General features: G+C 51.3%; 8 protein-coding genes across 8 annotated transcripts; 5 read left to right on the top strand and 3 right to left on the bottom strand.

Moving 5' to 3' along the window:
• Nucleotides 1-17: 17 nt before the first annotated feature.
• LAESUDRAFT_706049 (uncharacterized protein) lies at nucleotides 18-1,428 on the top strand (the record flags this gene model as incomplete). The annotated part of the gene is made up of 5 exons (XM_040906608.1): nucleotides 18-198; nucleotides 270-535; nucleotides 586-681; nucleotides 731-1,103; nucleotides 1,162-1,428. The coding sequence occupies 5 exons, from the start codon at nucleotides 18-20 to the stop codon at nucleotides 1,221-1,223; spliced, it is 978 nt and encodes a 325-aa protein (XP_040760143.1). The 3' UTR covers nucleotides 1,224-1,428.
• A 174-nt stretch (nucleotides 1,429-1,602) lies between these two features.
• LAESUDRAFT_661821 (uncharacterized protein) lies at nucleotides 1,603-8,472 on the top strand (the record flags this gene model as incomplete). Its single annotated transcript, XM_040904956.1, has 20 exons — nucleotides 1,603-1,947; nucleotides 2,286-2,337; nucleotides 2,388-3,159; nucleotides 3,211-4,529; nucleotides 4,584-4,888; nucleotides 4,946-5,291; nucleotides 5,342-5,415; nucleotides 5,465-5,659; nucleotides 5,709-5,772; nucleotides 5,827-5,935; nucleotides 5,991-6,156; nucleotides 6,211-6,276; nucleotides 6,325-6,492; nucleotides 6,543-6,551; nucleotides 6,609-6,687; nucleotides 6,738-6,902; nucleotides 6,959-7,242; nucleotides 7,299-7,760; nucleotides 7,818-8,284; nucleotides 8,337-8,472. The coding sequence occupies 20 exons, from the start codon at nucleotides 1,603-1,605 to the stop codon at nucleotides 8,470-8,472; spliced, it is 5,583 nt and encodes a 1,860-aa protein (XP_040760142.1).
• Nucleotides 8,473-8,833: 361 nt separating this feature from the next.
• LAESUDRAFT_762750 (glycoside hydrolase family 5 protein) lies at nucleotides 8,834-10,417 on the bottom strand (the record flags this gene model as incomplete). The annotated part of the gene is made up of 11 exons (XM_040913151.1): nucleotides 8,834-8,853; nucleotides 8,908-9,056; nucleotides 9,117-9,226; nucleotides 9,280-9,332; nucleotides 9,398-9,612; nucleotides 9,673-9,791; nucleotides 9,849-9,973; nucleotides 10,032-10,037; nucleotides 10,096-10,161; nucleotides 10,214-10,241; nucleotides 10,298-10,417. The coding sequence occupies 11 exons, from the start codon at nucleotides 10,415-10,417 to the stop codon at nucleotides 8,834-8,836; spliced, it is 1,011 nt and encodes a 336-aa protein (XP_040760141.1).
• Nucleotides 10,418-11,746: 1,329 nt separating this feature from the next.
• LAESUDRAFT_706038 (P-loop containing nucleoside triphosphate hydrolase protein) lies at nucleotides 11,747-14,377 on the top strand. The gene is made up of 8 exons (XM_040906607.1): nucleotides 11,747-11,795; nucleotides 11,854-11,952; nucleotides 12,014-12,122; nucleotides 12,179-12,398; nucleotides 12,449-12,709; nucleotides 12,773-13,158; nucleotides 13,221-13,640; nucleotides 13,693-14,377. The coding sequence occupies exons 1-8, from the start codon at nucleotides 11,793-11,795 to the stop codon at nucleotides 14,268-14,270; spliced, it is 2,076 nt and encodes a 691-aa protein (XP_040760140.1). The 5' UTR covers nucleotides 11,747-11,792; the 3' UTR covers nucleotides 14,271-14,377.
• A 330-nt stretch (nucleotides 14,378-14,707) lies between these two features.
• Nucleotides 14,708-16,690, top strand: LAESUDRAFT_661786 (kinase-like protein; the record flags this gene model as incomplete). The annotated part of the gene is made up of 12 exons (XM_040904954.1): nucleotides 14,708-14,757; nucleotides 14,807-14,860; nucleotides 14,926-14,965; nucleotides 15,019-15,118; nucleotides 15,170-15,261; nucleotides 15,311-15,490; nucleotides 15,542-15,588; nucleotides 15,645-15,799; nucleotides 15,865-15,872; nucleotides 15,942-16,150; nucleotides 16,230-16,429; nucleotides 16,551-16,690. Coding segments are annotated over 12 exons (1,275 nt in total), but the record flags the coding sequence as incomplete, so codon positions are not given.
• A 297-nt stretch (nucleotides 16,691-16,987) lies between these two features.
• LAESUDRAFT_752124 (carbohydrate esterase family 1 protein) lies at nucleotides 16,988-18,529 on the bottom strand (the record flags this gene model as incomplete). Its single annotated transcript, XM_040911704.1, has 8 exons — nucleotides 16,988-17,198; nucleotides 17,253-17,283; nucleotides 17,366-17,500; nucleotides 17,587-17,853; nucleotides 17,917-18,029; nucleotides 18,093-18,214; nucleotides 18,268-18,386; nucleotides 18,461-18,529. 8 exons carry the CDS (start codon nucleotides 18,527-18,529, stop codon nucleotides 17,173-17,175), a joined length of 882 nt encoding a protein of 293 aa, XP_040760138.1. The 3' UTR covers nucleotides 16,988-17,172.
• A 551-nt stretch (nucleotides 18,530-19,080) lies between these two features.
• LAESUDRAFT_661953 (uncharacterized protein) lies at nucleotides 19,081-19,445 on the bottom strand (the record flags this gene model as incomplete). The annotated part of the gene is made up of 3 exons (XM_040904966.1): nucleotides 19,081-19,210; nucleotides 19,262-19,319; nucleotides 19,376-19,445. The coding sequence occupies 3 exons, from the start codon at nucleotides 19,443-19,445 to the stop codon at nucleotides 19,081-19,083; spliced, it is 258 nt and encodes an 85-aa protein (XP_040760137.1).
• A 126-nt stretch (nucleotides 19,446-19,571) lies between these two features.
• On the top strand, nucleotides 19,572-21,379 carry LAESUDRAFT_406101 (uncharacterized protein). The gene is made up of 2 exons (XM_040902331.1): nucleotides 19,572-20,725; nucleotides 20,783-21,379. The coding sequence occupies exons 1-2, from the start codon at nucleotides 19,646-19,648 to the stop codon at nucleotides 21,107-21,109; spliced, it is 1,407 nt and encodes a 468-aa protein (XP_040760136.1). The 5' UTR covers nucleotides 19,572-19,645; the 3' UTR covers nucleotides 21,110-21,379.
• Nucleotides 21,380-21,865: the final 486 nt, after the last annotated feature.

Raw genomic sequence — 21,865 nt, 5'->3', positions numbered from 1 at the left:
GAGCGCCTGCACACGCGATGAGTGCCGCCACCACGACCTCCCTCCCGCCTTTTCTCCAGCCACTCCCTTGCGACGCTGCAGTCGACGAGCCCTGTGTCAATGCCGTATTTCCTCATCCGCAACTTGGCGCATCCGCTCATGCCATCTGGTGGCCTCCCAGTGTGCAGAGTCCGCCCGGCATCCTGCTCTTCATTCCAGGTGAATCCACCCACGAGTGCCACTGACGCGCCCCAGCGGTGAATTCAAACTCATCTGGCATTCGGCGTCAGGAAATCCTGGTCTAGTAGAGTTCTACACCCCATTTCTGACTGAGTTACACAACAAATGCAAGGGCAACCTCGCCATTCTCGCCCATGCTCATCTCGGTCACTCTCCCACTATTCCGCACGGCGATGAACCCCCCACCCACGCCATTGCTGGCCTCACGACACTGATACAAAGCGCCATTGAAGCGCTCGATGCGATTCAGCTCACGTTTCCGTCGTCAAAGCTCACAATAACAGCGCACAGCATGGGTTGCTGGGTTACACTGCAGGTCCGACACTTCCCATTATGAATGTGTGCTCGTTGCTGAAGTCAAATTAGGTGTTGAAGGCCAGACCCAACACTATATCATCAGTGTTTCTTCTTTTCCCTACAATATGTCATATCGCTAATACGCCCAATGGCCGATCCCTCTCAGTGAGTGATCAAATCCCTCTACAGAAGTTACCTACCAATATATGTGCAGTGGCTTTTCAAGCCTCCGTTTCCACGTCTCATCGCGGCAGCATCTGTGTTGGCTCAAATACTGCCTCTTCACACTCTTTCAGCACTCTTCTCTGACTGGCCGCACGCGCAAATATTGGTGCTGCGCAGCCTGTTGCGCTCTCCGTCAGCAATACTCGCATGCCTCAACCTTGCTCATGATGAAATGAATGCCATTCAAGACCTGGACACCACAATTCTTCAAGAGCATCAACAGCGCTTGCATTTTTACTTCGCGGAGGAGGATCACTGGGTGGGTGAGCAGAAAGAGACAATTCTGAAGGCATTCCATGCAGACGCGGGCGCCGTAAAGATAGTGCACGGCCTTCAAGATATTCCACATGCTTTCTGTATCAGTAAGTGGACATCTATCGGACCGTGTGAAGAGGGTCCATTCATGGCGCACATACGCAGATCATGGAGTACAGCTGGCAGAGCAATGCTTTAAGTGGCTTCAAGGTGCAGGAGTCGCCTGATAGTCTACCCGACAGCAGACAATGCAGGAAAGGAAAGGGCTACTCGTAGATAGGTTAATATTATAGTTCGTTGACCTGAAGCCGCTCTACTCAACGTGCATTTTTGTAACGCCGGAGTTTGTGATCCCCGTCCTGCCGCTGAGTACACTAGTATGAATTATGGATATATGGCCAGTGGCATCAAACGGCACACTGTGGCACCGAGGATATGTGCGTGGGAATTAAGGAGCGCGCATAGCCGAGAGCTCAAAATGGAAAGCGCGCCCGTTTACATACCGACGCGTCCGCCCACGACGCGTGAAACACGCGTTTCTACGTGACTGAGGTCTCTCATAGCGAGCAAGTCGAATCCGCAGCTATGTCGGACTCCGAAGTCGACATGCTACGCGAAACAAGTCCTCCCACAGGTTCTGCTCCGTCTTTGTCTTTGCCGAATCCTGAGCTTGTTCCTGTCGATATACCCTCTCCTTTGACTATCGCAGACGCTCCGCCCTCTTCAAGGGTGTCTCAAGAAGTTGACGAAGTAGCTGTTCGCCAACCCTTCTATGTCGAGGTCCCCCTCCTTCCTACGGAAGTAAAGAAACAGTATAGCACTGACGTCCTGGAACGTCTCTCGGCGCTCGAGGATGAAGTGGAGAACGAACTTGTCTCCGTCGTAGGAGAATACGAAGAGAATGGCCAGCTGTACTATTTTGCAAAGTATCCCGACGGAATTGCTCATAAGGTGTGTCGCTTTGTAACTGCCAGCAGAGGTTTTCTTTCGGCAACACCTTGCGTAATGGACAGAGCGTATATGCAGCTGGAACAACCATCTGCATATATGCGTCTGTACAATGGAGACCTGCAGTGGCTATGATGTTGCGATTTAGTGCGCTTTTGTATTTTCCCGGTGCGTCCGGCTATTGTCGCACCTGCATTGAGGACCGATTGCTGAGTAATATCGCAACGATGCTGCTGGGCCACATAGTGGCTGAAGTTCGTATCCTGGACAGCTCAGCGATCATTAATCTTCTGATCTGACTCATCCACATCGCATTTTCTGGGTACTAATATAAATGATAGTTCCCAGCCGAACTGTTCAAAGCCCGGCATCCAGAACTTTTGGACGCGTATAGTGAGTTCGATCGTAAATAGCCCTGCAATCATACGCTAACATTTCTACAGAGCAACAGAAAGAAGCTGAGACACTTCCACCCTTTGACCCCTCTGCTCTCTATGTGCATCCACGCTCTCGCGTCAGAATGACCATCAAGCTCAACCGACAATTTGTGACAAAACGCCGTAGTACGCGGTCGCGCTCGAGCTCTGATGAGCTCGCCATGACCATCTCCTCCGATTCGGATTTTGAGGCATTCGATCACCCAGGCCTTCGGAGGAGCACCCGTGCGGTGGCTTCTAGGGCGAACAGAAAGGTAGTCATGCAGCTGCCTTTCAGCCCCAAGAAGACTCGGTCGCGCAAAGCTCCTGACGTTCACGACTCCGACTTCGCGAGCGACAGCGATGTGGTGGAGAGACCGCGACCCAGGAGGTCTATGCGTGCATCAAGGCAGGCTCGATCCAACCTCGACGATGACGACTTCGAAGATGACTTCGAAGAGATCAGCACAGATAGCTTCGTAAGTGATGAGCCTTCGGCAAAGCGCAAGCCCGCGCCAACGAAGAAGAAGATTGTGCGAGGGAAAGCCTCTCGTCCTGCATACGGACGTATACGAGTCGTTGCAGATCTGGAGTTGGATGCTGAAGAGGACGAGGAGACCGCCCCTTTACGCGCTCACAGGGACATATGCGAGAAATGCCATAGGCAGCCAACGCATGAGCTTCTCGCGTTAGCGAGCAAGAAGAAGAATAACAAGCGCAGGAAGAAGATGACTGATGACGAAGACGACGGGGAAGACGAAGTGACACGATTGGCAGCCCTGGGAGGTTGGGTCAGATGGTACGGCGTTTGCCTTTGAACGCGAAATGCTTGACTAAAGAGTTCGGACAGTTTGAAATGCCCCGTCGCTGCGCATTGGTCCTGCCTCGCGAAGACTCAGCGGGATGAAATCTTGAAGGCTGCACTAGAGAGAGATAGAGGGGAATGGCAGCTCGCTCAAGCCAAGTTCGACAAGCAAGCTGGCGACAATGCCACTAGGAAGAAGGTTCTACTCGAACCTAAGAGACGGCCTGATTTGGACGCGTACCAGACTACAGAGTTCATCTGTGGTCAGTGCATGAAGGGCGGGATTTGCACGATGTGCGAGCAAGTCGCAATCTACCCTGACACTCATATCAAAGACAAGCCACAGGCGTCGGCGACGACAGTGACATCGGTTCAGAAGACGGATGATGGTGAAGTCGAAATGACAGACGCCACTGACCCCTCTTCTTCTATAGTGGTCGCCAACAAGAACGACGTCGACGAGGATTCACCGTTCAACGCGCTCGTCTTCAGATGCTTCACATGCAAGCGATTGACTCACTACGAACATTTGCCCGCTCCGCCTGGCATTGGCAAGTCTATGTCTACCGTCGACCTCGCCGAGTACTACCAGGAAGAAACCCACTGGCAATGTGAAGAATGTGCTTCTCTCATATATTCGGTGGAACATATTCTCGCTTGGCGACCGTATCGGCAGAACGCTATCGACACACCGCCTCCCGCAGGAGAGCCAGTCAATTACAAGGCGATGCTACCGCGTGACTATCTGGTTAAGTGGGTTGACAGAAGCTATAGGCGTACGACATGGGTGCCGCATGGCTGGTTATTGGCGACGCATCCTGCCAAGTTGAAGAACTTCCTTCAAGGGGGTTCCAAAGTGCAATTACTCCCTGAGCCTATTACAGAAGAGAATGCAACGTCACCAGACGATGCAATCGCAGCCAATTTCGAGATCGGCAGCGAAGACGTTACTGAACCAGTTGGACGACCGGACACCAATCAGGCTTCCGCTCTGCTGCCGAATCCAGATGCAGAGCGGAAGATACCTCGTCCGTGGGAGACGGTGGATCGTGTGTTAGACGTGCTTCTTTGGTATCCTGACAAGCGCTCTCGGTCAAGGAAAAGAAAAGCGTCTGCCAGAGGTCGAGGACGGCGATCTGCTCGTATAGCAAGCAGTGAAGACGACAGTAATGGGGAAGATCCGGAGATTACTAAAGCTAATCAGGATTTCGAAACCGCATACAACGAGGGTGAACAACCTAGTCATGATCTCACTGAGACGGTCGACGAATACGAGAGCAGGACCGGCGAGCTCTTGAGCGCTCAAGATGCCGACCGAGTCATCTGGGGTTTTTTTAAGTGGGGGGACTTGGGCTATGAAAATGGTGAAGTTTCTGCTGACTCACATCGAGGCGTCTTCTAACGTGTGATTCCCGAAGCCACATGGGACTCTCCGCCGCGCAAGGGCGATCGCGGTTGGACGGCGTTCGAGATAGCGTTCAGCAGGTTCCTCGTTGCTCTTCAGGTGGTGGTCAACAAGAAGACTAAGAAAGAGTGGATGGAATACGACGATAGACCCCTTAATTCTTGGCGGGAAAAAAATGCCTTGAAATACGAGTCGCAACCACAGCTTGGCCAGAAACCACAATTGAAGCTGATGCCCTTCCAGATTGATGGATTCAACTGGTTGGTCGACAATTGGTGGAACCACCAGAACTGCATCCTCGCCGATGAGATGGGACTTGTACGTTTCGGTTACGTTCCAGTTGCATGATATTATCCTGCTAAGACATCTCTACAGGGGAAAACCGTACAGGTTGCAACTTTCATCGGCTATCTAGCGTTGCAACGCAAGGCATTCCCTGCTTTGATCGTTGTGCCCAATTCTACGATCTCGAACTGGATGCGAGAGTTCGAACGATGGGCTCCGAAATTACGAGTCGTTCCCTTCTATGGTGAAATTAAGGCACGCGAAATCATCAAGCGCTATGAACTCTTCCATCACGATCCCGCCGAGAACACCACCGGTATAAAGTACCACGTCCTAGTGACGACGTATGAAATGATCACAAATCCTAAGGAATTCACGCCAATCTTCAAAAACGTTCCTAGATGGGAGGTTTTAGTGGTAGACGAGGGCCAGCGCCGTAAGTACACTCGTAATGATCGACTCATTCGACATCTAACTCTTTCGCAGTGAAGAGTGACGAGAGCCTAATCTTTAAAAAACTGAAAGACTTGAAGACTGTTCACCGCGTGATAATGACTGGGGTAAGTTTTCAGCCATCAAATCTTGGTGCTCCTCATGTAGAAGAACTAGACGCCTCTCAACAATAACATCCGAGAACTTTTCAATCTCATGAATTTCCTGGATCCTGGGGAGTGGTCAGACCTGGACGCACTTTCGAAGCAATTCGAGGAGTTATCCGAAGAGAAGATTAAGGAGCTGCACACAAAACTCAAGCCTTATTTCCTACGGCGTATGAAGTCTGAAGTCTTGCAGCTCCCTCCCAAGGTGATGCGATTGCCTTTTCATCGGTTTTTCCTCTAATCTATCAGTATAGAATGAAGTCATAGTTCCTGTCAGCATGGCACCGCTGCAGAAAGAGGTGTATAGATCACTTCTAAGTATGCCTACGGTTCCGTCTCCGTTTATTACGTTTATATTGACCTACGACACAGGCCAGAATCTAAACATTCTTCGGAATCTAGTTGCGGGTTCAATGGGTGCGAAGGTCAACGCTGCTATCAGCAAGGCCAACATGAACAACATACTGATGCAATTGCGCAAGTGAGTCACAACATCCTGCTTTAGCCTAGATGATAGCGTATTGATTGCCGAGCAGGTGTTTGCAACATCCTTATCTTGTATCCGACGAAATCGAGCCCAAAGGCCTGTCCCGAGCAGAGTCTCACGCTAAATTGATTGATGCGAGCGCTAAACTTGGGCTGCTGAAGATGTTGCTACCCAAATTGAGACAAAGAGGGCATCGCGTCTTGTTATTCAGTCAGGTTCGTTGCGTGATCGATCAAATCCGATTGAATTTTGATTCATGCGATCTTCAGTTTTCGATCGCTCTGAACGTCATTGAGGATTTTCTGGTAGGTGAAGGGATGAAGTATCTACGGCTGGTATGTGCGATGTCCGAATCAAGGGATTATTTGCTAAATATTCTGTAGGATGGCAGTACGAAACAAGCCGATCGACAGAAAGGAATGGACGAGTTCAACAAGCCCGATTCCGACATTTTTATCTATCTGCTCACCACAAGAGCTGGTGGTGTCGGTATCAACTTGTGGACGGCAGACACTGTGATCATCTTCGATCCCGATTTCAATCCGCATCAGGTATGATACTTCACGTGAATTAGCGCATCCGTTACTGAAAGATCTTTCAGGACCTTCAGGTGCGATCCATCACCCATCACGTGAAAGATGTCTGGACGCTGACACTCATTCGCCAGGCAATTGCTCGCGCTCACCGATATGGCCAGGAGAAAACATGCCTTGTCTTCAAGCTGATGGTGAAAGGATCTGCAGAAGGTACCACTATCCTACCGATTCAATCTCCCTTGTCTCAGGTCTTTTCGCAGACAAGATTATGCAGACGGGCAAGAAAAAATTGGTCCTAGATCACCTCATCGTTCAGAAAATGGACGATGCCGACGGGTCCAAGGAAGATGTCCAGTCTATCTTGATGTTCGGTGCCCAAGCTCTCTTCGACGAGAGCGAGAATGCAGAAAACCGGCAGATACACTGTGCGTCTCAGCCCATCATCCTATCTTCAAATCACTCACGTCCTGTCTGGATCCAGACTCCGAGCATGACATCGAAAATCTCGTTGAGAAGACTGAGAAAAAAGGAGATGAGTCAGAAGCGCAGACGAGCACGGCCGGAGCCTTTTCATTCGCGAAAGTCTGGTCTGCAGAAAAGGACTCTTTCTCGGAAATCGGCGATGAACCTCAGGATGGTGTTGATCAGGTAGATTCTTGGGCACAGACTCTTGAACGGATCGCAGCGGAACGTGTTAAGGTGCAAGTACAAGAAGTCACCGGCCGAGGTGTTCGACGTCGCGCCGCGGCAGTGTTTCCAGCTCAGGTAAATCGAAGTGCTGCAAAATGCTTATCAATGGCTTGTTGATATACTTTTTGCAGAATGTCGTTTTGGACGATGGGCGTGAGGAGGGCCCGAACACTCCACAACAGAAGAAGAGGAGGAGGAAGAAATTGAACTCAGCCAAATCAGATGACTCTGATGCCTATGCTCTTTCTGGCCTCGAAACCGGTTCTGATAGCGAAGCTACGACTACATCGCTTCTTCCGGAAGAAACTCTCTCTCAGTTGCCTCTCGCGTCGTCCTCTGCTGCACCGGGGTCCAAGGTACCCTGTTCCAAGTCGTCTTCTTACGCCGTATCATATTCGGAAGCTCGCGTAGCATCCAAGAACAAGACCATCCAGCCGCTTTCACCAATTATAGACAAAGAAGACGCCTCTTGCGGTCTATGCGGAGCCAATCATGGGGACGCGCCATGCTATATGACTCAAAGCCCCGAGAATTTAGCCGAATATCGGTTGATGCTTCTCCTCCATGCTGGAGAGGAATCCCTGGAAGACCGTGTACGTGATAACTTCTCTCTATTGAACGTTCACAGCTAAACGCACTCAATATGTCAGCGGGCTGCCATTCAGGCCATAGATCAGTCTCTGTACAAGCGCGGGAAGATGTATCTCATCTACAATCAACCTCTACATCTTGTAGAACATCCGTCGAAGGTCGCAGATCTCTCAAATGAGAAGCATAAAAAGGAAAAGCCGACTACTTCCACATCAATCTCAAGCCACAATGATCAAGCGAGCTCTTCCTCAGCATCAAGGAAGGAAGAAGCACAAACCAGCGACTTCAGGGCGAATGGAACACATGTCATCGTCGGTTCTTCAACAGCAGGACCACAACCAGTACCGCGGCCTTCATATTGGAAAGCGACAGCAGGTCCAGCGAAACGGGCATCATCTCCGACTCCAGTTGCGGGATTACCACCAAAGAGGACAAAGCTGAAGACTGATGCTGCATGTGCAGTCTGCGGACGATCGCCTCATCACTTGATCAAGGATTGTCCCATTGTCGCAGAAGGGCCTAACAGGTCGGCTAAGACTCGCTCTGTGTTTCACTCACACTGACACAGGCCTTTGCAGAGTGAAGCAGGCGATACGCTGCATCGCGGCAGATCCTACTCAAGCTGGCACGGTGAATATCCTAAGAAATATTCTCGCCAAGCAGCAGAAGCGTGATTTGGCGGACATTAGCTCGGCCGTTGTGATCAGACAGTGATATGCCTATAGCACTGTAGATTTAGGTCATTTGTTATTATTTCACAAACATTGCAATCGTGACATAGTCTTCCTGCTCTTCATCATGCCGAGTAGCAGGAAAGGTTCGACGAGCAAGGTTCAGTTGTACTCTCGTGTATGTTGCATTGTTGTCACCGCCAATACCAAACTTTTGTCTTAATAATTCCATCCGGAAGCCAGTCATACTCATACATAACGCGAGACGACAACAGCCCATGCGCACAAATTTACGATCATCAATACAAGCTAGACAGACATTGATCCCCACATCGCGAAAATGTGGTTCCCAGAAATCGACATCACATATTTCTGCGCCGAACGACTTTGATCAAGGAAATTTCTCACGGCAGGTAGGGTTTCACTGCCGCCGATATAAGTAATAGGACAGCGGAACGAAAGCATATTAGTCACGTACCAGCCTCGGTCCACAAAGTCTGGTCGGTGCCGTTGGAGTAAGGAGTAACCGACAGGACATAGCTGGTATCAAAGGCACCCGCAGCCCAAACCGAGAAACCGACGAGGGTCGGGTAAGCGGACTCGACGTAGGCGAGCTCTTGCGCAAGGCTGATGGCAGTCGCGGTCAGGATTGAACCGTAGTGAAATTGTTAAAGCTGGTTGGCTTACTCTGTGTAGCAGCTAGACGTCTCTCCTCCACCGGTCTCGCTCAGAATGGCCTGACGGTCACCGTTATCCTGAAGGAAGGAAACAAGAGTCTCGAGGACATCGACGTTATTCTGATACCATATAAGGCGCTGCTGGTTGCATCACGACGACAATAACAACTTACGGTAACGCAGGTCGAGTGGGTGCCGCTGTTATCAGAATCGAGGTACTTGTGAACTAAAAATAGAATCGCTCAGTGTCCATTCTATTGAGTATTGAGAAGCTATTTCTTAGCCGCTCACCGTCAAAGAGGAGCTTCGAGGTGCCACCAAGAGGGTCCGTCACATCCACCAGGTAAGGACCAGCCTCAGTCGGGAAGGTCTCAGCAGAAGAGTAGCTGGACCCAGGCAAGAGCAGATAGTTGGTGGCTCCGGCTTCACGAATGGCGTTGACGACATATTGAACGGACGCGACCCATTCAGTGACGTTCAGGTCGTGAGGCTCGTTCATAACACCGCTGTGGGTGTCATGTCGCCAGTTATGAGGTTGTCGAAGTGCTATTTTATGTCGCACTCACAAGATAATCCTGTCGTTCGAGCCATACTGCTCAGCGAGCTGCGTCCAGACCGAGGCAAATTGAGCATTGGTGGGACCACCCTGACCGATGATCTCTCCGTCCCACCTGGCGTAGTTGTGCTGTAACGGAAAATCATATGAGACCGACGATAATGCAGTAATCAATCGAATACTCACCAAGTCGACGATGACGTACACGTCGGACCCAGAGCTCAAAGCAGCTTGCACAGTCACATCGTAGTCATCATCGAACCAGGTGGTATTGATGGTTCCGCCCAGCGTGGGAGTCATCAGCTGCCATGCTACCAGATTGTTTCGGTACTACTGCGCTGCACGATTCGTATGGCGCTGTCTACGTACCAAATGCTAAAATAAAATTTTAGTCATGCTTAGTGCGATCAGCAATCGACTTGGTTTCACTCACGGATACGGTACAAGTTGACACCCTCGGCAGTGAAGTGGGTGTACTGCGAGGCCGGAGGAGTGTCGCCTGTGGCTGACTTTAGTTGGCTGCTAAGAAAAATAGTGCGACCGGCAGGAACCTGTGCCAGAGAAATCACCGCTGGTGTCCTGGCTCATGATAGTCAGTTTCCGTAAGTCCCGGTAGCAAAGAAAGGGATACGCACAACGCTGAAGTCATAGCCCGCAGTGTTGACACCTCCAAGGCGGGTCGGGAATTGACCGAACACACTCGCAGGAGCGAGCGTGGAGGCCAATACGGCGAGGAAAACTGTTGCAAACTTCATAATATCTGAGATGTAACGTCGCTACGCTGTTCGAGATATGGATGGAGGATGGTTCAAGGTAGAGCCCTTAAATACTCTGCCTCCGTCCAGTTTGTGGCAGCGCAAAAATCTTGACCGAAGGCATTTTCCATGTTCCGGACAAACTACGGAGATACATCCACGCATGTGCCGTACGCTAGTACTCATCACATGCACCATTGTAATGGAGGACTCACACAGTACATGTTATTTGGAGAAGCAAGAGGACATCCGAGCAAGCGCCTTTCAAATACTCATTCTCGCCGCATGATCGGGGTTCCTAGAAACAAAACATCAATAATGTTATTGGTTCCGGCATATACAACGCATGCAGCCTTGACAGTCGCATGAAGTTGCGCTGGGGAAATAGTATGAATGGTTGTCAAGCGAGCAACGCTTCTCATGTTAGGGATTCTTCACACCTGACAACGTAAGTTCGAGGTTCCCAGTATCCGATACATACATTGCGCAACTATACATGTACCCCTCGCAAGAGGATCCGAGGTCCTTTCCCCAGGATGACTTGAGCGACGTCTTGGTATAAATGCGTAGTGCCCATTTAGGCTGGGCGGGTGAGAGAATTGGAACCGCTTGAAACTCTAATTGCATCTCCACGGAAGAATTGTGATGCAACTTCCATGTTATCAGCTGATCGAGCTTCCGAACATTTCTCCGGCAACAATTTCAACGGCTCGATGGTGGGAACCTTTCCGGAGCAATTTGCGGCCTTCAGTTACTGACACTTTTGAGAGTGGAAGGTACGTCAACAGACTCCGAGATCAAAGGTACCTGAGCCTCGGTGAGTGTTTGAAAAGTTCGTAGGCTAGGACTCGATCAAGCAAGACGTACACACGAAGACGCGGCGGTGATGAGCAGATACACCATATGAGGCGTTGCTATCCGACCGTTGGCCTGACTCTCATGAGAAGGTATTGTCAAAGGAATGCGATGCTAAGGAGACCGTTCACTGAATTATCGTAGTATTTGATGTAAGATCTCTCGCAATGAGGTTCTAGGTTGCCAACGGAATGAAAGTAGGCCAATATGTCACGGCAGAATTAGCGAATGTGCAAGCAAATACCGCAGATGGAGGTAATTGCTGATGAAGCAACTCCCGGAGCTTGCGATCGTACCAATATCATACTCGACACATTACAATTTGTGTTACGGTGGTAGCTGTGATGTTCAACTTGGGTGTTGCCGCCTCATCCTGCAGACATGCCGAATTGAGACATCACGTGCCCCATCTCGATCACAGATCTCAGAGTACTTGATCGCGGGCGTACGATTGCGCTCAGCTCCGAGTCTGTGTTTGCCCGTCTGCTCTACTTTAAACCCTCCTCTCGTCTATCAGCAGATGGCATGTTCATCGGTTTTTGTAACGCTCGCTCCTGTATGGTGTGCTGAAACCGTGCCAGGCTCCCCCGAAGGGCAAAAATCCGAATCCTAGCGGGTTGGGCCGTGCAATTATTAATAAGAAGGTCAAGGATGCTCATAGAGCACGGGAGACAGGCCTTGTGAGTCTGCTACCTACCGTCTCCGCAGTGTCGCTTGAGATTAATTCATGCTTTACTATAGTATACAACAGACATCGATCCGACGACTCGATTGCAATCAATCACGCAGGAGCGGGATCTCGACGAATTTCTCAACACTGCACAACTTGCTGGAACGCAGTTCACGGCTGGTATGTCTAACTTCCTCTTTATCCGAATCTCTGAAGGAAACCTATTGATTGAACAGAACGTCGCAATGTAAAAATTATCAGTACACCGGCTGGGTCGCGGCAGAATCCTTACCTGCTCACTGAAGAGGAGGAGAGGGACACATTACAAAAGCAGCAGGAGAACCGTCAGAGGCTGCGCGTGCCAAGGAGACCTCCGTGGACGAAGAACATGACAGCAGCACAGCTGGATAGGCAGGAGAAGGATGCATTTTTAGATTGGAGGAGAGGACTAGCCGAGTGTGTACAATGAATTCCGGAGGAGCATTATCATCTAACCTATGGACTAGTCTCCAGGAACGGGACAGATTTCTTCTCACTCCATTTGAGCGCAATATAGAAGTCTGGCGACAACTCTGGAGGGTACTTGAACGCTCTCATCTGATCGTACAGATCGTGGATGCCCGCAACCCACTGCGCTTCCGGTGTGAGGACTTGGAGTCATATGTCCAGGATGTTGAGGGCGCGGAAGGCGAGGCCGGTACGGGGAAGGGAAAACGACGGAGCCTTCTCTTGATCAACAAGGCGGACCTGCTGACTGCCAAGCAAAGGTATGAAGTTGTTATCAATCCTTTGCGGAAATCATGAATGAACGTCCACATACGCCTTTCTAGGCGCATATGGGCAGACTACTTCGATTCACAAGGGGTCCTATACGCTTTCTTCTCCGCCACAAATGCCGCCGCTCTACAACAGGCCCGCCGAGATGCCATCGCAGTGGAGGATGCCAGTGTCTTGGAAGAGGAGGGTCATAGCAGCGATCAACAAGAGGATTCTACACATTTGGGGCCTGGTGAGGATCCCGAGGTATCCGCGCAGAATGCAGGCGAAGAGGAGAGCGAGTCCGAAGAAGCGGATGCTGTTTCATCATCCGACTCCGACTCCGATGAGGATGATTTCCAGCCGTCAATCGAAGAAGATCCCCAGGATTTGAGAGTTAAGGTTTTGTCAGTGTTGGAGCTCGAAGACTTGTTTGTCAAGTCGGCGCCTGATTCAGCATGTGAGCATATCTTCTTAAGACTGAGTGCTCATGTATTCATACATATCTGACCAATTGTACAGCATTCACCGACTCATGCGGCAATCACCCTACCCAGCTCGTTGTTGGTCTTGTTGGATATCCCAACGTAGGCAAATCGAGTACAATCAACGCTTTGCTTGGTGAGAAGAAAGTCAGTGTCTCGTCAACGCCTGGGAAGACAAAGCACTTCCAGACGATCAACCTTTCTCCCACCCTGATGCTATGCGACTGTCCTGGTCTCGTGTTCCCTCAATTCACAACCACGAAAGCGGATTTGGTGTGTGACGGCGTGCTGCCCATCGATCAGATGCGGGAGCATACTGGTCCCATCGCTCTGGTGGCGAAGCGCATGCCGAAGAAAGTCCTGGATGCAATATACGGCTTGAATATCAAAGCGAAAGGGGTAGAAGAGGGCGGTGACGGACAGATTACCCCGGAAGACTTCTTGGTTGCATATGCCAGTACGTCTGCCAGCGGAAATGTCCTATGTACATTCTAACAATCTCTTCACAGTTGCGCGAGGGTTCATGCGGTCGGGCCAAGGGAATCCTGACGAGGCGCGTGCCGCGAGATACATCCTCAAGGACTATGTCAACGCAAAGTTGCTATACTGTCATCCGCCACCGGGAGTTCCAGAAGATGAATTCAACGAACAGACCCGACAATTGTCCCTCAAACGTGCGTTGGGCAAGAAACGCGCGCCTACGACTCGTGTCACGAAAGGTGCCGACACATTCGTGGCTCAGAATGATCCGGCGTTGATGCTTGGGTCAGGCGCAAGCACTCTCGTTCCCGCCGGCGGCTTTGTCTCGGGCCCGAGGTTTGGAAACCTAGACCAAGACTTCTTTGCGAACCAGTCGTCGCTGTCTTCACGACCACGGCTCCAAGGCTCAATTCGGCACGGGCAGGAGGTCACGCGGATGCAGCGATATCCTCATCAGAATTCCGTCGCAGACGATGGGACCGCGCTGTCCGGGAGAAGGGCGAGAATTGCAGCAGTGCTGGCCAGTGCGGGCGACCTCGATGCGGGAAAGAGACACCATAAGAAACCAAAGAGAGTCAAACAGCGGAGCGGAAGAGGTTATGATTAGGCTCGCAGCTAGTACCACCCTGTATCCGTTCGCGATGCTGACTGCACGGTGACAGTCTATGTATTGCGTGAACTTCTTCATCAATATTGTGGCGTGCGAATTCGTCCTGCATACCATGTGACCGCGATGCTCGTCGGACGCGACTGGGGTGGCGTCGCAGAGTCACAGACTGTCGCGACCGACCATCATCATTCATCGTCGTCTCGGGTAATAGACTGGCGCAGCGGCTCATCATCCTCCCATTAAAATGTCCTCTGCAACGAGCTGCACCGGAAAGACTGTTACGTGGGCGCCCTCACTCTCGCAGCCCGCGGAGTGGGTGGATTCGTCGAGTATATGCGCCAAATTGGTGACCATGAACAAAGACGGGCATCGCGAAGGCATTCATATTTTTGAATTTACATATACTCGGATGGTGCTAACCTTTATGCCAAGCTCTGCTGCTAAGCATCGATCGCCCCATAACCATTGGGAGGCATCCATCTTGGTGTGAACCTCCTTCTCTCCATTCTAGAATCAACTAACACAGGGTCCAGCTCATACGTCGTTCCAGATATGGTGGTTTCCAATGTGCATTGTAAACTATATGCGTGGGTTTCGCATCCTAAGCCTTCTTGCGTTTGGCAACCTGACCTGAGCTTGCGCTGCGCTATAGCATCCGGCCGAGTAACGGTGGTGTATTGGTGTCATGCGAAGTCAGGACTCACTATTACTATGGATGGTCTTGTGTTTACAATGCCATTGGAAGGACTTTTCCACTAACGGCCTACTGCTGAACGGACACAAGATCCGTAAAACGTCCGTCTTGCTAATGGACGGAGACGTTGTCCAGATTCCGCACTCGCAAAGTTCGTTTGAAATGAGGTGATCGTAAGGCGATGCTGATGGCGCATGAGCAGAGTTCGAGTGTGTCCATATGCAGAAGCCCGTTGGGCAGAAAAACAACATCTTCGACCCGACACCTCCCCGAGAGCCACAGCTGAAAACGAAGGTTTGTTTATGTGCATTCTGTAATTGCCGCTGTCTTAATTAGAACCCAGCGCGTTGGTCAATACTTGGTCACATCCCATTGTTTAGGAAGCGGCAGCTTCGCAACAGTACATCTCGCGATGGACACAACTGCGTTCAGACAGGCAGCGTGCAAAACTATCAAGCGGAAGAGCAAGGACAAGGTCGAAAAGGTCATGAAAGAAGTGGATATCCTCATCGCATTGAACCATGTCGGTAATTCATGAGACACGGTACAGATTGTGAAGCTGATGCTTCTTTAGCCTAACATCAACCGAGTTTGGGCCGCGCAACATGATGACCACTTCCTGTCTGTGCAGATCACCCCTCGTTCCTTGAAAAGATTGATGTGCTGACCTTTCACAGACACATATTTCTCGAGCTGTGCACGGGCGGTGATCTGTTCTCATATATTGTTGGCCATGAAAACTCCCGCATGTCAGAAGGCGAAGCCAAGTACCTCATGTTTCAGCTATTCAGAGGTCTGAAATATCTGCATGACAAACTGATTTCTCATCGCGGTACGCTCACGTTGGCTCTCTGTCGAGCCTTCTACTCACAATGCTTGTTCTGACCTCCCACAAAGACCTCAAAGTAAGTAGCAGCATCTTCCGACATCGTTGTTCTTGACGTGATCGTGACGAACGGTGTGGTTTGTAATAGCCCGAGAATATTCTTCTTCATACTCCAGGTCCATATCCTCGGATCCAGATCGCGGACTTCGGTCTTGCTCGCCCAAAAGCCTACCAGGAAACTTTCAATGTCTGCGGCACAGTGTCCTACTTACCTCCGGAAGGGATTCTAGCCCTCGATCACAAACATCTCGGCTATGTCGGCATGCCCGCTGACTGTTGGAGCGCGGGAGTGATAATGTACATCATGATCGCGTACGTGTATATGCCCCGGAATCCTTAGCGGTTATGTCAGCTGCTGATGGTTTGTACAACATAGCGGCGGCCATCCCTTCGATTATGACAAATTGGAGGGCGAGTCAGACTGGTATTCGTACAGCACATCGGAGGTTCTCGGCGATGCCTCACAAGCTCCCGAGCCATCGCAATGTTCCGCACAAAGTGATCGCATTGTGAAGAAGAGGATTGTCCATGGCGAGCCCGACTTTCCCCCGTATGTCTGGGGCAAAATCCCTCACGGTACGCTAATTATCACATCGCCGAATCTGCATGCGTGCTGCTCGCAGAGAGCATTTGTTTCTTACCCAACGTTCTATTCTCTATTGTATCGGACATGCTGAACGTTATTATCCTTTACCAGCGCAATTCCTTTGCAGCCAATTGCTCATCTACAACCCTTTTGAGCGGGCGACCATCCCCGGGGCTCTTCGGAGCGAATGGTTCGAATGTGAATCCGCCGAGCTTGAAGCAGCCTACCGCGACCGTATCGGGACACTCTGAATAACAATCTGCCTCAATTACAAGATGCAGGCGCCGTGCGGCGCTCTCAACTGCCGATCCTCCAACGAAACTAGCTCCCGCGACTTCTGTGCCTGCTGTTCCTATCTTACACACTGTCCAATTAATGCTGTTCTCCGCCGATCCTGTATGTTCCTAGGATTGTCCGTATATCGGAGATATGACATGTACCCTCTTTCAGCATGGAGCGAAGACGTCATCGGCATTTCTACATGTATCTGCCTGCCTTGAGCCTCATCGCGGCCAAGTTTGCGGGCTCACAGGACATCAGGTCACAGTGGCTGTTCTCAACTGCAGTACAGCGTCATGAAGCGACGTAAATCATTGATAAAACAATGGTTATGCGGAGCTGTCGTGCAGCATGATGTTACAACTTATGGTCTTCCTGAATCCTAGTACAGTGTGCAACATAGATTCTCCCTATATTGCGCAATTCGCACTCCTATCACAACATTCCCGGCATCTCACGCCTTAAGAAAGTTCGCGTGGACTGCAAGCAATTGTCAGTCATAGCAGTACAAATTGAATGCATCGTCTGACTCACAATGAATGTGGTCTGCGCCAAAGGTCGAAATCTGCATAGAACGGGGGAAGAGCGGGTGAGAGTGAGCGGGCTGTTGCACGAGGATCACCGAGGAAACACCGGGGGACACGCACAAAGTAGTAGCTGTGGTCGTAGCCCTCCTGGCTTCGCACGCGCACCTGCACCTCATCGTAGCCGACATCCCGAGCGGCCTTGAGGAAGTTCTCCGGGAGCAGTTGGCCCTGCTTGTAGAAGTTGTCCCCAGTGCCCTGGCACGTCGGCGGTGTCAGCAGTGTGAACGAAGAAAGTTGTGGAATGGAGGAGAAGGAAACAGAGGCAGGGTGATGAAACGCACATAGTCCACCAGGATGTGCAGAGACTCCTTCCCCGTTTTCGAGATAAGATCCGTCGCGTCATACTTGTCCTTCGCCTCTGCAATACCGCCCTGCAGGTAACCGGCGAATGCCTTCTCGCCCCACGGGCACTTGGTTGGGTTCGAGATGGGTGAGAAGGCGGACGCGGAGCGGTACTGCTTCACGCCCTTGAGCACCGAGTTGAGATAGAGCGTCAGTGCGCCGTGTCCGCCCATCGAGTGGCCGAAGATTGACTGGCGGTTGAGGTCCTGCGTGGCATCACATTCGAATGAGCCGTTCAGCACACATGACTGAGAACACAGCATACTGACAATGGGCAGTCCAGCAACCTGTATCACCTCAGGGAGCTCCAGCGTGACGTGGGTAAGCATGTTATAATTCTTCGAATACTTCGGGTTGGTCGCATTCAGGTAGAAGCCCGCACCTGGTCGAGAGTGAAGCGTTACATTCCGCTGCGTGCACCGACATTTGATGTTCGAGGACTCACCGGTACCAAAGTCCCAGTCATCGTCCTCGCCCTCAATGCCCGCGCCTCGCGGAGAAGTATCTGGGAAGAGCAGCGCGATGCCCTCCTGCGCGGCTGACCCCAGGAACCCGCCCTTCTGCGCCCTGCACGTCGTCGTCAAGTGCTCGTCAAAATGTATTAGTAGCGTAGTACCCACCCATTGTCTTCTGTGCAGGTGAGACCGGAAAGGTAGAAAAGGATAGGGACCTTCCCATTCGCTGCATTTGCGGGCAGGAAGAGGTTGAAGTTGGCGTTGAGTCCACCGAGCGCGGCAGACTAAGTACGTAGCAATGTCGAATCCCGTTAAGATATGTGACTCTTTCGCGAGCGTATGCCGAGACCGCACTCACCTTGAACTTGTACTTGATCAACTCGCCGCCGAACGCCTTATTGGAAGACACTTTCTCGAGGATGCTCATGCTGCTCAGCGTTCCAACTGCACGTCGGATGCAGAGATACAGGTTGGTATTGCCGGAAGAACTAAGAAGGATGCAGCGGGCAGCGATGTGTCAGACATCGATGGTGACTTCATAGTGGTCGAATCTCGCGCATGGGTTCTCGCGATCGGTTACGCATGAACCGTTCAACGCGCTCATCTGATCATCAATTATCGTCTGGGGAAAATACATTTTCAACAGTGTGATGACGAGCTAAAGTAACAATATTGGCGAGCTACTGCAGACTCGAAGGTAGCGGTCATGGCCAGGGCAGGATCGACTCGACGACGATCCATTTGCGCAGTTCCCTGCGATATGCAATGAGCCCCTAATTAATCATAGGCAGCTTGCATCTACTGGAAAGCGCCGCAGAAGAAGACCACGCGAAACTGTCTACAATGGAGTACTCGCAGCGCAGTTGAGTACCCAGTCCTGAATGAACCATCCATGAATCTTTCTGAGACCATGCTGGGACCAAACGGTACGCACTGGTTATGTTTCCTAGCAGATCTATGGAGTCGGGGCGCTCAGAATTACTCATTCCAGGTTATGACATCGCCCTGGTCTTCCGAGTCGTGGTCGCGCTTGCGGTGGAGCATAAGACGTTCACGCGACGGAAATAGACGATAGCAGTGCTCAAATGCACAGATGAATATCGGCGTCCTGTTCCGCATTCAGTGAATGAAACAAGATGAGTGCGGTGAGTACAATTACTCTGAGGGAGTGGTAACCCTAGCTAAGCCGGATTCGAATTGCTGAGGGGTGGTAGTAACTGGGACTTGCATTAGTATGACCTGCCCATCTCGCAGAAATGCATGAGCGACAGACCATCCTGGAGAGCAGGAGCCGAGGGAAGGACGGAGGGTAAGGAGGGATGCTGCAGCTGGCTCGAGCTCATATCCGTGCGCATTAGCATCAGACCTCCACACGTTACGCGTTACGCGTGCAGCTCTCGTCGCGTGACATCACGTGGTAACAGCATGCGTTGAGTCTCGGGCGTCTAACGTGCTCTGCCTCTGCTCCAGATAACGGTACAGCACTCTCATTGAACATACTGATCACATGTAACTGCTTGAAAAACTTTACAAAAAATCCGCCATGAATCTCTTCACGCTGAACGATGATGTCTGGGAGGTTCTCATGTCCTACCTGGGCCGTTGGGATGCGTTGCACCTCGCCTTAACGTGTCGTGCAGCGTACAAGCTCGCGTTACCTCGCTTCTTGTTGGAGATTGTTCTAGCACAACCCGGCCAAGCCATGCGCTTCTGCGCGTTCATAACAGCCAAAGCCTCGGAGCGCGCACCGTGTCTGAAGCGGTTCACTCTTTTGAATTTCTCCGATTCCTGGGCAAAGCCAGGAAATGAGGTGCTGACGGCAATCGCTCGTGTCATCTCCCTTGCTATAAACATACACGCGCTAAGTATAATATCGACCCGCACTGTCAACTGGATAGACGACCTGTTAGATGCTTGCCCCGCACTTGCAGATGCGATTGCAGGCCTACATGGCCTCGACGACATCCGCTTCCAAGACTGCAGCGTCCGGACCTTGGCCATCATGTCGCGCATGCACAGTCGTCCTCGAACGGTAAATCTGTTCATCACTTGCAAGACCGATCCCAACGGTATCGACTTCTTTGGCCCATTCACCAGAGGAAAAGACAGATTCCTACACAACCTCACCAACTCGCTCGTCACGCTCGAAATAGACCGTTACCCGTCTCTCATCGAGGAGCTCGAGCCAGACACGGTGTGGCCCGCGGTGCGGCGGCTCGCATTATCGGGTGATGTGCACGACCTTCCGCTTATTTCCCGGGCGTTCCCACACATCCGCCACCTCCACATAAGTGAGAACCTGGGATTGCACGTCGGTTCGAGCCTGACTGCATGGTCGAATCTGGATGATGCATTCTTCGACAACCCAGTCCCGCTGACGTCTGAGGTCCGCCGGCTCGAGATCTCGTGCGACCTCAATGATAAAACGAATATCTCACTGGAGTATCCGACGGTGCAGATGGTACGGAACGCGTCTCCGGTCGTCCTGAGCTGCCGCCCAAATTCCAGCTTCCTGAACACTTTGGCCGCGTCGGCGCCGAGCATCAGGTTCCTGCGGCTGTTCACTAGTATAATACGGGTTCGGCTTCATGAAATTGATGAGACGGACATCAAGTACTACATCGTATGTAACTCTCGTGTTGTATCTGCTGCTCGCGAGACCCACGTAATGCATGTGCAGGACAACAAGATCCCCTCGCTAAGGACGCTCGCGCTCAAAGGGCTCGCTCTGGTCCCCGGATGGATGAGCGACCTCGAGGAGCCGAACCTCTCAGAGCACGCGGCGAAGATCGCGAAGATCAACCCCACGCTAGAGTACGTCGCGCTCGGGCCTTCGCTAGAGACGGATGACACGTTCCCAATGACGATTTACGGGTTCGACTATGTACGTTTTACGTGGTTCAGAGTCGTCCGCAGATTCGAGAACGACCTCCCGATGCTGAGAAGGCTCACTGATACGGAGGGCAAGAAGGTCCACGCGGCCTTGCTGGACACCCCTCGCGCGTGAATGGGCCGTTATGTATCCTCATCACAGTAACTCCGCTCTGTGCATCTTCTCGCGTCCTGTTATCATTTTCTTTTCACTCTTGATCATGGCTTCTCTGTCTCTCTTACTTCTCTGCACCTCTAAACATCTTCTTTCGCCTGGAACAGCCATCGTCTAACGCATTTGGCCCCTATGCCACACTATGTGATTCAGTGCACATCGTCTAGCGATTGCTTCGGATCTTTTCTTTCAGCAACCTCCTAAGCTTTGTGCTTATTGTTCTGCCTTTTTCCTGCCTCGTGAATGCTGCTCACGTGTATTATAACGAGCGTAGCATAGGCGCCAGAATACCAGTTAAGTAATCGTAGATTTCCACTATGTAGATCCGGGTATGCGTATGTACGAGTAGTGAAGTACACCATATGCGTGTAAGGTAGCCGAGCATAGCAATCTAATAGTCATCTGTCGTAGTTGTGCGTGTCGTGCCGGATGCGAGTGAGTGTCGATGCGAGAATATGGTGAGACGATGTGCATTGCGCGTGAAGGGGGTGAGAACCGTGGATGCAAGAAACCGAGACCGTAGTCGAGCAATCGCGAGCAAACGTGTTGAATGCGTTTGTCATGACTCTTCGCTGTGCTTACCTCTTCCTCCCTCTTCTGAACGCGCCTGACTCTGCTCCCCGCTTTCCTCTCCCTCTCCCTCCTCGCCTGCGAGCATCGCACCCTTCGCCAAACTATCCGCCATCTCCGCACGCTCGCCTTCTTGTCTAATCTCCT

The sequence above is a fragment of the Laetiporus sulphureus genome, assembly GCF_001632365.1.
Source record: "Laetiporus sulphureus 93-53 unplaced genomic scaffold LAESUscaffold_48, whole genome shotgun sequence".
Classification (NCBI taxonomy): domain Eukaryota; kingdom Fungi; phylum Basidiomycota; class Agaricomycetes; order Polyporales; family Laetiporaceae; genus Laetiporus; species Laetiporus sulphureus.
The sequence above is the reverse complement of the archived record's forward strand: the minus strand, read 5'-3'. Positions and strand labels throughout refer to the sequence as shown.